The sequence below is a fragment of the Rhinoraja longicauda genome, chromosome 33, assembly GCF_053455715.1.
Source record: "Rhinoraja longicauda isolate Sanriku21f chromosome 33, sRhiLon1.1, whole genome shotgun sequence".
In the NCBI taxonomy this organism is placed as follows: Eukaryota; Metazoa; Chordata; class Chondrichthyes; order Rajiformes; family Arhynchobatidae; genus Rhinoraja; species Rhinoraja longicauda.
This window is the reverse complement of record NC_135985.1, coordinates 27,182,713-27,195,922: the sequence shown is the minus strand read 5'-3', so window position 1 is coordinate 27,195,922 and position 13,210 is coordinate 27,182,713. Positions and strand designations below refer to the sequence as shown.

Sequence of the window (13,210 nt, the reverse complement as noted above, 5' to 3'; positions counted from 1 at the left end):
ATCTCTCTTAAATTCACCCAGTGATTTGGCCTCCACTGCCCTCTGCGGCACAGAATTCCACAATTTCACAACTTTCTGGGTGAAAACATTTCTTCTCACCTCAGTTTTAAATGGCCTCCCCTTTATTCTTAGACTGTGCCCCCTGGTTCTGGACTCCCTCAACATTGGGAACATTTTTCCTGCATCTAGCCTGTCCAGTCCCTTTTTAATTGTATACGTCTCTATTAGATCCCCTTACATCTTTTTAAACTCCAGTGAATACGAGCCCAGTCTCTCCTCATATGAGAGTCCCGCCATCCCGGGGATTAACCTCGTGAACCTACGCTGCACTCCCTCAATAGCAAGGATGTCCTTCCTCAAATTAGGAGACCAAAGCTGCACACAATACTCCAGATGTGGTCTCAACAGGGCCCTATACAATTACAGAAGGACCTCTATAGAAACATAGAAAATAGGTGCAGGAGGAGGCCATTCAGCCCTTCGAGCCAGTACCACCATTTATTGTAATCATGGCTGATCATCCACAATCAGTAACCTGTGCCCAACCTCTCCCTATATCCCTTGATTCCACTAGCCCCCAGAGCTCTATCTAACTCTCTCTTAAATTCATCCAGTGATTTGGCCTCCATTGCCCTCTGTGGCACAGAAATCCACAAATTCACAACTCTGGGTGAAAAAGTTCCTTCTCACCTCAGTTTTAAATGGCCTCCCCATTATTCTAAGACTGTGGCCCGTAGTTCTGGACTCCCCCAACATTGGGAACATTTTTCCTGCATCTAGCTTGTCCAATCCTTTAATAATTTTATATGTCTCTATAAGATCCCCTCTCATCCTTCTAAACTCCAGTGAATACAAGCCTTTTCAATCTTTCCTCATATGACAGTCCCGCCATCCCAGGGATCAATCTCGTGAACCTACGCTGCACTGCCTCAATTACAAGGATGTCCTTCCTCAAATTAGGAGACCAAAACTGTACACAATACTCCAGATGGGGTCTTACCAGGGCCCTATACAACTGCAGAAGAACTTCTTTACTCCTATACTGAAATCCTCTTGTTATGAAGGCCAACATGCCATTAGCTTTCTTCACTGCCTGCTGTACCTGCACATCAACCTTCAGTGACTGGTGTACAAGGACACCCAGGTCTCGCTGCACCTCCCCCTTACCTAACCTGACACCATTGAGATAATAATCTGCCTCTTTGTTTTTGCCGCCAAAGTGGATAACCTCATATTTATCTACATTATACCACATTTGCCATGCATCTGCCCACTCACTCAATCTGTCCAGGTCACCCTGCAACCTCCTAACATCCTCTTCACAGTTTACACTGCCACCCAGCTTTGTGTCATCTGCAAACTTGCTAGTGTTACTTCTAATTCCTTCATCCAAATTATTAATATATATGGTAAACAGTTGCGGCCCCAACACCGAGCCTTGCGGCATTCCACTCGCCACTGCCTGCCATTCTGAAAAGGACCCGTTTACTCCTACTCTTTGCTTCCTGTCTGCCAACCAATTTTCTATCCATGTCAACACCCTACCCCCAATGCCATGTGCTCTAATTTTTCTCACCAATCTCCACTGCGGGACCTTATCAAAGGCTTTCTGAAAGTCCAGATACACTACATCCACTGGCTCCCCTTCATCCATTTTACTTGTCACATCCTCAAAAAATTCCAGAAGTTTAGTCAAGCATGATTTCCCTTTATAAATCCATGCTGACTTGGACTTATCCTTTTACCGCAATCCAAATGCACCATTATTACCTCTTTAATAATTGACTCCAGCGTCTTCCCCATCACCGAAGTCAGGCTAACTGGTCTGTAATTCCCCGTTTTCTCTCTCGCTCCTTTCTTGAAAAGCAGGATAAAGATTTGGAGAAAGATTTGGGGTATGGTGCCAGTGTGCACTTGGAACATGGATCGTGTGGTGTAGCCCAGAGCTGGGTCCCATACGAGTACTCATGGCTGCACCTTTAACGTGGAAATAGTGAGAGGAGTCAAAAGAGAAGTTATTGACGGTGAGAACAAGTTTCACCAGGCGGAGGAGAGTGTTCACCAGGCGGAGGGGAGCCTTCACCAGGTGGAGGAGAGCCTTCACCAGGCGGAGGAGAGCCTTCACCAGGTGGAGGAGAGTGTTCACCAGGTGAAGGAGAGGGTTCACCAGGTGGAGGAGAGTGTTCACCAGGCGGAGGAGAGGGTTCACCAGGCGGAGGAGAGGGTTCACCAGGTGGAGGAGAGGGTTCACCAGGTGGAGGAGAGGGTTCACCAGGTGGAGGAGAGGGTTCACCAGGTGGAGGAGAGTGTTCACCAGGCGGAGGAGAGGGTTCACCAGGCGGAGGAGAGGGTTCACCAGGTGGAGGAGAGGGTTCACCAGGTGAAGGAGAGGGTTCACCAGGCGGAGGAGAGGGTTCACCAGGTGGAGGAGAGTGTTCACCAGGCGGAGGGGAGCCTTCACCAGGCGGAGGAGAGGGTTCACCAGGTGGAGGAGAACCTTCACCAGGTGGAGAAGAGGGTTCACCAGGTGGAGGAGAGGGTTCACCAGCTGGAGGAGAGTGTTCACCAGGCGGAGGAGAGGGTTCACCAGGCGGAGGAGAGGGTTCACCAGGTGGAGGAGAGTGTTCACCAGGCGGAGAAGAGCCTTCACCAGGCGGAGGAGAGGGTTCACCAGGTGGAGGAGAGTGTTAGTAGATGGAGCTTGGTTGGCTCTCTTTTGAAGGAAGAAACAGAGGGCTTGAAACCTTGTTGGTGGGGCATGAAGGTGTCGAGGGTCTAGACATCCATGGTAAAGATGTGTGAATGGGGGCCTAGAAACTGAACGTTATTAAAGTGTTGAAGTGCGTGTGAGGTAGACAGTCTGAACCTGTTCCACAGTAGAAATGTTAAGGAATAAAGGGCACATCTTCAAGGTGGGAGGGGCAAAGTTTAAAGAAGATGTGTGGGTAGGATTTTTACACAGAGAGTGGCCTGGCACGCGTTGTTGGATTTGGAATGAGCTACTGGATTTTAGATAGGCACAGATATGTAGTGAATGGAGGGATATGAGATGATGTGAAGGCAGATGAGATTAGTTTATCTTGGCATCATGTTCACGTTGTAGGCTGAGGGCCTGTTCCCATGAAGTACTGTTCGATGTTCTTTGAAATTTTCTTTTAATTCCTTTTCATTGTACACACCATTGTATGTAATTGGCATGAGATTGCAACTGTTAAACCACACAATTAACATTTCAATTTTTTACCGCAGTGTAGGATTTAATTGGTATTATGCACAGTTGCACCAATCCTGAAGAAGGAGATGCTGTATATGTGGAAAAGAAAATAACCCCAATTTAAAAACTGATATTCATTAAACAGAATAATTAGGTTTAATTCAATCGGGAATGTAAAATGTTATAACATTCATCTGTTGAGTTTGATATCTTTTGAATTCCTAGATTATATTCTCATTCATTCACAATTTATGATTAGGGACTTATTACTTTATTGAAATGAATTAAAAGTTGAGGAGTTGCATGCGTGTGTGTGTAGGCGTCAGTACTGTAATCCCTGCCTTGTCCCAGAGGGACTGTCCCAGCTTCCTTCAAAGTCTCGACCCGTAATAAGACTCAAGGACTCGAATCATTAACTGTCAGTAGTTGGTTTATTTTACTTGCGCTAGGGGGAGATGCTTCTCCAAAGCTGTGATCACATCTCCAACGTTAGTCGGCACAACAGGATATTTATACACCAAGCCAACTATTGTCGGTTTAGTAGATCAGTGTGTTAATCAATAGACAATAGACAATAGGTGCAGGAGTAGGCCATTCGGCCCTTCGAGCCAGCACCGCCATTCAATGTGATCATGGCTGATCATTCTCAATCAGTACTCCGTTCCTGCCTTCTCCCCATACACCCTGACTCCGCTATCCTTAAGAGCTCTATCTAGCTCTCTCTTGAATGCATTCAGAGAATTGGCCTCCACTGCCTTCTGAGGCAGAGAATTCAACAGTTTTTCCTCATCTCCGTTCTAAATGGCCTACCCCTTATTCTTAAACTGTGGCCCCTTGTTCTGGACTCCCCCAACATTGGGAGCATGTTTCCTGCCTCTAACGTGTCCAACCCCTTAATAATCTTACACGTTTCGATAAGATCCCCTCTCATGGTCTGGACGTAATGCTCAAAGAAGACAACTTTTGATGGTCTGGACATAATACACAAAGACGAGGGCTGAAGGCGATCAACGTGTTAATCGGGTTGCTGAGTGTGCACCAAGCACACAGGTTGTACCATATTGTGTCAAGTATCCCGTGACACGTTGCGATACTTACTACAAGTTTTACTTTTACACTTTGCCTGTCTTTGGCTTGTCAAAGGGATGTGGCTAAGAAGCTCAAGCTTCATATCAGAAACTTACCTGGAAGATAATGGAGATTATGTGGCTGGGAACTTATGTCCTATTGTTGCTTGTCAGACTGCACACGGGAACAGACTTGGCAAAAGAAACCTCAACTGGGATGGACAGTCAGGTCATAGAGTCATAGAGTCATACTACAAGGAAACATGCCCTTCAGCCCAACTCGTCCATGCTGACCAAGGTGCCCCATCTAAGCCAGTCTCATTTGCCCGCGTTTGGCCAATATCCCTCGAAACCTTCCTCATCAATGTACCTGTCCAAGGATCCTGACCACTTCTGTAGCTCCAGCTGCTGGGACTAGAATGAGTAGCTGTGATGGTCAGAGGGATCTCTGATGTGCAGAGGGATCTTGGGGTCCAAGTCCATAACTCCCTGAGTGGCAACACAAGAAGGCATGTGGTACAGGAAGGATGCTGGTTTAAACCAAAGATACACACAAAATGCTAGAGTAACTCAACGTGGCAGGTAGCATCATGGATAGGAATGAGTGACACTTTGGATCGAGACCCTTCTTCAGACTGAGTCAGGGGATAGGCAGAGATAAGGAAGTGCAAGATGTGAAAACGAGACATAGATGATGGAGATCAAGGAAAATGTAGAATAAATCGTTGTTAGCTAGGAGATGGTAATCAGCTAGGTTTAGGTGGACTAAGCAGAGGTGTTCAGCAAAACGATCACCGAGACTGCTCTTGGTCTCGTATAAAAGTCCATACCTGGGACAACGGATAGAAACATAGACATAGAAACATAGAAAATAGGTGCAGGAGTAGGCCATTCGGCCCTTCGAGCCAGCACCGCCATTCAATATGATTATTGCTGATCATCAATAATCAGTAACCTGTTCCTGCTTTTTCCCCATATCCCTTGATTCCTTTAGCCCGAAGAGCTAAATCTAACTCTCTCTTGAAAACATCCAGTGAATTGGCCTGTGGCAGAGAATTCCAGAGCAGAAAAATTCAGTGGATGAGGTTGGAGGAGACACAAGTGAACCTCTGCCTCACCTGAAAAGACTGTCGGGGTCCTTGGATGGAGTCGAGGGGGGAGGTATAGGGACAGGTGTTGCATCTTCTGCGGTTGCAGGGGAAAGTACCTGGGACCAAAACTTTAAGGTGAGAAGGGGAAAGTTTGAAGGAGACATGTGAGGCAAGTTTTTTTACACAGAGGATGGCGAGTGCGTGGAATGTGTTGCTGGGGGTAGTGATTGAGGCAGATATAATAGTAGTATTCAGGAGGCTTTTGTAAAGGCACATGGATGTGCAGCGAATGGAGGGATAGGGATTATGTGTAGGCAGATAATTGATCTTGGACTCATGTTTGGCACAGATGTTGTGGGTCTCAGGGCCTCTGATGCAGTATTGTTCAATATTCTATGTTCTATGATCACAATAGGAACTTCATCAGCTGGGCAAGTGGGCTGGAGGAATTGCGTTTAATTCAAGTTAACGTCAGATGTTGCATTTTGGGAAGACAAACCAGGGCAGAACCTTCACTGTGAGCAGTAGGGGCCTGGGTAGTGTTGCAGAGCAGAGGGATCTAGAAGTGCAAGTGCCTGAATGAACAATGAACAGGGTGGTGAAAACCATTTTTGACATGTGGGCCTTCATCAGTCGGTGTACTAGGGGTAGAATTTGGGATGTTATGTTACAGTTTACAAGCCTTTGATGGAACTGTACTTAAAACCTTGTCTTCAGTTTTGGTCACCCAGCTATAAGAAAAATAGCATTAAGCTAGCAAGAGTGCAGGAGAGATTTATGAAGATGTTGCCAGTACTCATGGGACTGAGTTACAGGTTGGGTAGGCTAGGACATCGTTCCTTAGTGCGCAGGAGACGGTGGAGCAATGCAGAGGTGTATAAAATCCTAAGGGTGAATACAGTCTTTTACCCAGGTAGGGTAATCAATAACCAAAGGACATAGGTTGAAGGTGAGAGGGGAAAGATTTAAACTGAACCTGACGGGCGACTTTGATGCCTTTGTGGCCAAGTTTATGGATGATATGAAGATAGGTAGAGGGGCAAGTATTGTTGAGGAAGCAGGGAGTCTGCAGAAGGACTTGGACAGGTTGGAAGAGTGGGCAAAGAATGGCATAGCGTAGAATACAGCGTAGCAAAGAGTGTGGTCATGCACTTTGGTAAAATGAATAAGACAAAGACTATTTTCTAAATGGGGAGAAGATTCAGAAATAGAAGGTGCAAATGAACTTGTGGTTGTTGTTGGTGAAGGTACTAGTTATTGGGATTCAGGATTTCAGACCCAGCTCTGATGAATGGAGGCGATGTGTCTCCATATCAGGAAGCTGGAGGTGCTACTGATTCCATGTGCCTATTGCCCTTGTGATGGAGCTCACTATTTGGGAGGTTCTGTCATCTGCATGTAATTATGGGCACTCTCTTGTGGTTCACATCTGGAATATCACAATTAGAGGAAGTGCAAAGAAGCTTCTTCCATGCACGGTGAATGAGTCTTTTACAAAAGGGTAAAGGAATCGAGAACCGGAGACATACGGTTTAGATTTAATTGGAACCAGTTTAGTTTTGTTTAGAGATATAGCGTGGAAACAGGCCCTTTGGCCCACAAAGTCCACGCCGACCAATGATTACCCATATACTACTTCTAGCCTACACTACGGATGATTTACAGAAGCTAATTAATCTACAAACATGCATGTCTTTGGAATGTGGGAGGAAACCGGAGCACCCAGAGAAACCCCACATGGTCACGACTAGTGCAGCTTGCATGGAGTTTGTAGGGAGAGGGTATAAACTACATACAACCAGCACCGGTAGTCAGGATCAAACTTGAGTCTCTGGCGCAGTATAGCAGCAACTCTACCGCTGAGCCACTGCCGCCCTGAGGGGCAACATTTTCACGCAGAGGATGTGAAACGAGCTGCCAGAGGAGGTGTTTGAGGCAGTTACTAGAACACCATTTAAGAGACATGTATCGTGGAGAGGTACATAGAGTGGAACGGCTTAGAAGGATATGAGCTAAATGCGGGCAAATGGGGCCAGCTTACATGAGGCATCTTGGTCAGCATTTTGAGCCGAAAGGCTTGTTTCCCTGCTGTATGACTCTATGACTAGGCTACGACAACGATATCCTGCAGGATTCCAGCCATGAGACTAAACCTGCGACCTGTGTAAGCAGAGCAGCGATTTACTTGCGACATTGAAGCATTGGTGCCTAGGTGAAGGTACCAATGTTCTGATGACTGACATCTGCTGGATTTGTCACCAGAGGCACTGAGCATGCCGTGACGCAGCAAGCACAAATCCGGGCACAATAAAAGAGGATTGTTTGAACGAGATGTAAATTTCACAATCCTAGCAGGGTTGAAATTGTACGGAAGTGAATAATTCTGAATTGTCTGTCTTTGTCTTGGGATCACACAACAGTAGCAAGGGTTGACCTGCTGACTGACGTCTGTTGCCAGGGAACTATTCCACTGCCCATTGTCTTGTTATCTTGCAAATGATAATGTTGAGTAAGTGTGAGATGTAGGTACTTTATTTTTAAATTAATGAATAATATAGGAATCTGCTCGAGCAAAATGTCATTGAGTTGGAAATTAATTAGTCCAATGGGGAGTCTGTGATGAGGATTCTGTCAAATTCATTTAAATAGTTCTCCTGATTAGTTTCACTGTTGTCTGGAAAAACATTTATTCTTAAATTAAGTGCTTGCCATACTGCTTTATAATGAATCCAAGTAGCATAATTGTGGAGTCCGTTAATCAGAATTAATTAGATTAAATTAAATGAAAAAAGGTTAGTGGGATTTTATTGACAATTTCTTATTCTAACAACCATAGTAAAACATCGACATTTCTGCACCAGATACTTCAGAGAGACTGTCCCCAGTTGGTTAAAAGCATGTTCATTTCATTATTGTCTGGTAAAATATTTAGTCTGCAGCAGGAAGGCGGGCTTGGAGAAGTTGTGTGTGCTCTGGCACTGTGCACCACGCGCTCTCTTAGCAGAGGGAGAGTGGAGATGGAGAGGTTGTGTGTGTTCTGGCACCTCTCTTAGCAGAGGGAGAGTGGAGGTGGAGAGGTTGTGTGTGTTCTGGCACTGTGCACCACGTGCTCTCTTAGCAGAGGGAGAGTGGAGGTGGAGAGGTTGTGTGTGCTCTGGCACTGTGTACCACGCGCTCTCTTAGCAGAGGGAGAGTGGAGGTGGAGAAGTTGTGTGTGTTCTGGCACTGCACCATGTGCTCTCTTAGCAGAGGGAGAGTGGAGGTGGAGAGGTTGTGTGTGTTCTGGCACTGCACCACGTGTTCTCTTAGCAGAGGGAGAGTGGAGGTGGAGAGGTTGTGTGTGTTCTGGCACTGCACCACGTGCTCTCTTAGCAGAGGGAGAGTGGAGGTGGAGAAGTTGTGTGTGTTCTGGCACCTCTCTTAGCAGAGGGAGAGTGGAGGTGGAGAGGTTGTGTGTGCTCTGGCACTGTGCACCACACGCTCTCTTAGCAGAAGGGAGAGTGGAGGGAGAAGTGTCACATCCCAAAGGCATGCGGGCTTGTAGGTTAATTGGCCTGTGTAAATTGCCCCTAGTGTGCAGAAAGTGGCTGCGAAAGTGAGATAACATAGAGCTAAAGTAAAGATAGACACAAAATGCTGCAGTAACTCAGCGGGACAGGCAGCATCTCTGGAGAGTAGGAATGGGTGATGTTTTGGGTCGAGACCCTTCTTCAGATTGAAGAAGGGTGTCGCCCCCAAAAGTCACCCATTCCTTCTCTCCAGAGATGCTGCCTGTCCCGCTGAGTTACTCCAGCACTTTGTGTCTATCTTTGGTTTAAACCAGCATCTGCAGTTCCTTCTTACGCATAGAACTAATGTGGACGGGTGATCGATGATCAGAGTGGACTTGGTTAGTCGAAGGACCTGTTTCAATCAATTCCAGTCTGCTTTCTCCCTAGGTGATCAAGATCCCACACATCCCATGTTCTGGCCAGCAATTTACTTTGGAAATTCCAAAATGAATTTGGGAGAGATCATGTGATGGAAGTATAGATACATATCTATACATGTATCTATACATAAGTATAGATACATATCATAAAAAGTATACATATCTATACTTCCATCACATGATCTCTCCCAAATTCATTTTGGAATTTCCAAAGTAAATGTGAGTATATCTTTTTAAAAGCTGAGTGAAAGGTGTGGTATGACGTCTGTTACATTGTTGTACCACCCACTGCTGTTAGCTGCTTGTCAACTGCCTTCAATAAAGAATGTTTGCAGGTTGGTCATTCCTGTCATGCTGCCTTTGTGAGTAAGAACACTAAATAGTGTACCAAGACGACAGAGCTATTTTCTGGATATAAAGTTTGGATATTGCAAATATTGTTATAACCGTGCAATCAATCAAACTTCAACAACTTTCTCTTGATTCCAAATAAGTAACTAACAAATATTTGGTGAATCTGTGAAATCTATTGCCACAGAAGGCTGTGGAGGCCAAGTCAATGGATATTTTTAAGACGGAGATATATAGATTCTTAATTAGTACAGGTGTCAGGGGTGATGGGGAGAAGGCAGGAGAACGGGGTTAAGAGGGAAAGATAGACCAGTCGTGATTGAATGGCGGGGTAGACTTAATGGGCCGAATGGCCAATTCTACTCCTTTCGCTTATGAACTTATAATAATATAATAATAATAATAAACATTTATTTTTTATAGTGCTTTTCCAAATGCTCAAAGACGCTTTACAAAAACAGTCAAGACATAAAAACAAACAGACAAACTATCCTGACGGAGAAGCGGCGAACAAATAACGCCAGCGTCCTCTCACGTCAGGGTCCGGCAGTAGACAATAAAGAACACAAGACACACAATTACAATTTTTAACACAAACAGCCATCACAGTGATTGCTCCAGGCACACCCTCACTGTGATGGAAGGCAAAGAAAAGTCTTATCTCCTCCTCATTCTTCTCCCGTGGTGCCACGAGGCGATCGAGGCTCCCGACTTTTGAAGCCCCCACCGGGCGATGGAAAGTCCCAGGGCCGAGCCGAGCCGAGCAGGCCGATGAAGGTCCTGAGCCCCCACCGGGCGATGGAAAGTGCCGCGGCCAGCCCACGCAGGGCGATGAAGGGCCTGCGAGCGGGTCAATCAAACCTCGCGCTTCGGGGCGGTCGAAGCTGCTACGGCTGGAGCTCCCGAAAGCCGGTCGCCAGCCAGGGACCTGCGAACTCCCGATGTTGCGGTCTGCAGGGCCCACGGCTGAAGCCTCCGAGATGGTAAGTCCAGGCCCTGCGACCGGAGTCTTCAAGGTCGATCCCAGCTGGAGGCCGCCGACTCCACGGTGTTAGTTCATAACACGGTTCCCCCACCCCCCCGTGTTATGAACTTAAAAAAAGTGCTGGAGTAACAACAGATCAGACAGGATCCCTGGAGAACATGGATAGGCGATGGTATGGGTCGGGATCCCTGGAGAACATGGATAGGCGATGGTTTGGGTCGGGATCCCTGGAGAACATGGATAGGCGATGGTTTGGGTCGGGATCCCTGGAGAACATGGATAGGCGATGGTTTGGGTTGGGATCCGTCCTCAGATTAATTGTAGTGGGGGGGGGGGGGGGGTGGAGAAATCTAACTAATTTATATTTACATTTTGATCACTTCAGGATTCAGACACGGACGACCAAAGTCTCCAAGGTGAGGACGCACCCTGTTCCATGGTCTTCACACCATCGGCTCCCCTACATCAGAAGGACACCAGAGTGTGGCACAAACTTGGTTTTGGGAAAGATTCACCAAAGCCACACAACCCGTTTAGAAGCAGAACTCATCGAACATCTGCATCCACATCTGGCATTGGGGGGGAAGATGGACCCAAAGGATTGCCAAATAAACATTGCACACATCCAGCTCAACCCAGCATCACGAACCATTCAAAGGATAAAATGAAACAAATGCATTTGAACATTCAGAAGGGTGGTGCAGACCTATTGAGAATAAACACAGGTTCACACAGCCCCCAAGAACAGAGTGGTGCTTGTGAGAAACATGGTGGAGCCCCCAATCCAAGTTGGGCCATTGGTGGAGAGCACGAGTGTCAGAATTCTGTACATAAACTTCTAAAAATCTGCAAGAAACTAATTCCTTTCCACGACCCGTATATTTACACCATCAAGGCCCAGGAAACAAAGTCAGTGGCTAATTATAAAACCTTGGCGTTTCCAGATTATTGGGGTCATGCACCGCCACACTCTCAGGAGCCACTGGTGGGTCGGTGGTGCGGAGGTCAAAGGTAAGTCGCTGCTGTTATGAAGTTCATTGTAATGTTTGTTGAATTGTAAAGACAATTTCCACTGTTATTCTCTGTAAGAAGTTCTTAAGTGCACATGTTCTAGCAGAAGCAGAATTATGTCATTCGGCCTATCAAGTCTTCTCCGTCATTCAATCGTGGCTGATCTATCTTTCCCTCTCACCCCCATTCTCCTGCCTTCTCCCCAAAACCCTTGACACCTGTACTAATCAGGAATCTCAATCTCCACCTTAAAAATATCCATTGACTTGGCCTTGACAGCCTTCTGCGGCAATGAAATCCGCAGATTCACCATCCTCTGACTCAAGAAATTCCTCCTCATCTTCTTTCCAAAGGTACGTCCTTTTATTCTGAGGCTATGGCTAAATCCAGTTACTTGTGCTATACACAGGAACCACACTCTTGTTCCGCACATAACTAGTCCATCAGGTGTCCCAATTTCCTGTACCATGGAGCCTTGCAGGATGGAAACAGAGCCTTTGCCCACCCTTGTCCACACCAACCATAAAAAAGCCACTTACACAAATCCTACCCTGTGACATTTCAGGTTAGGACACTTATTCAGACATTTGCTTTGCTGCATTTACACCTGCCAGCAGTAATCTGGGTTGCTTTAGTAAAACAACATTTCTTCTTTTCATTGGTGAGAGGGACAGGTGGCTTCACACCAGCTCCCAAACAAAAGCAGCAGCAAGGTGTGGTGTGGAGGGAAGTGCAGCAATTCCTTCGGAGAGAGTCATAGTATCACAGAGTCACAGTGTGGAAACAGGCCCTTCGGCCCAACCCTCCCACATCGACCAACATGTCAATCTACACTCGTCCCATTTGCCTGCCATTGGTCCATATCCCTCCAAACCTGTCCTATCCATGTACCTAACTGTTTCTTAAATGTTGGGATCGTCCCAGCCTCAACTACCTCCTCTGGCAGCCCTAGCAGGGAAGACGGTAGAACAGCAATGGCAGGTATTCCTGGGAATAATGCAGAGGTTGCAGGATCAATTTATCCCAAAGAGGTGGAAAGACTCTAAGGGGAGTAAGAGACACCTGTGGCTGACAAGGGAAGTCAGGGACAGCATAAAAATTAAGGAGAGGAAGTATAACATAGCAAAGAAGAGTGGGAAGACAGAGGATTGGGACTTTTAAAGAGCAACAAAAGTTAACTAAAAAGGCAATACGGGGAGAAAAGATGAGGTACGAGGGTAAACTAGCCAATAATATAAAGGAGGATAGCAAAAGTTTTTTTAGGTACGTGAAGAGGAAAAAAATAGTCAAGGCAAATGTGGGTCCCTTGAAGACAGAAGCAGGGGAATTTATTATGGGGAACAAAGAAATGGCAGACGAGTTAAACCGTTACTTTGGATCTGTCTTCACTGAGGAAGATACACACAATCTCCCAAATGTTCTAGGGGCCGGAGAACCTAGGGTGATGGAGGAACTGAAGGAAATCCACATTAGGCAGGAAATGGTTTTGAGTAGACTGATGGGACTGAAGGCTGATAAATCCCCAGGGCTTGATGATCTGCATCCCAGGGTACTTAAGGA

General features: G+C 46.3%; 1 protein-coding gene across 1 annotated transcript in view; it reads left to right on the top strand.

Annotated features, from left to right (window-relative positions):
- The window catches only part of agbl1 (AGBL carboxypeptidase 1), a 312,383-nt gene that overhangs the window by 66,808 nt on the left and 232,365 nt on the right, over positions 1 to 13,210 (top strand). The window contains exon 11 of the mRNA XM_078427109.1: positions 11,025 to 11,650. Coding sequence (XP_078283235.1) covers positions 11,025 to 11,650 — 626 coding nt within the window. The remainder of the gene's footprint in view (positions 1 to 11,024; positions 11,651 to 13,210) is intronic.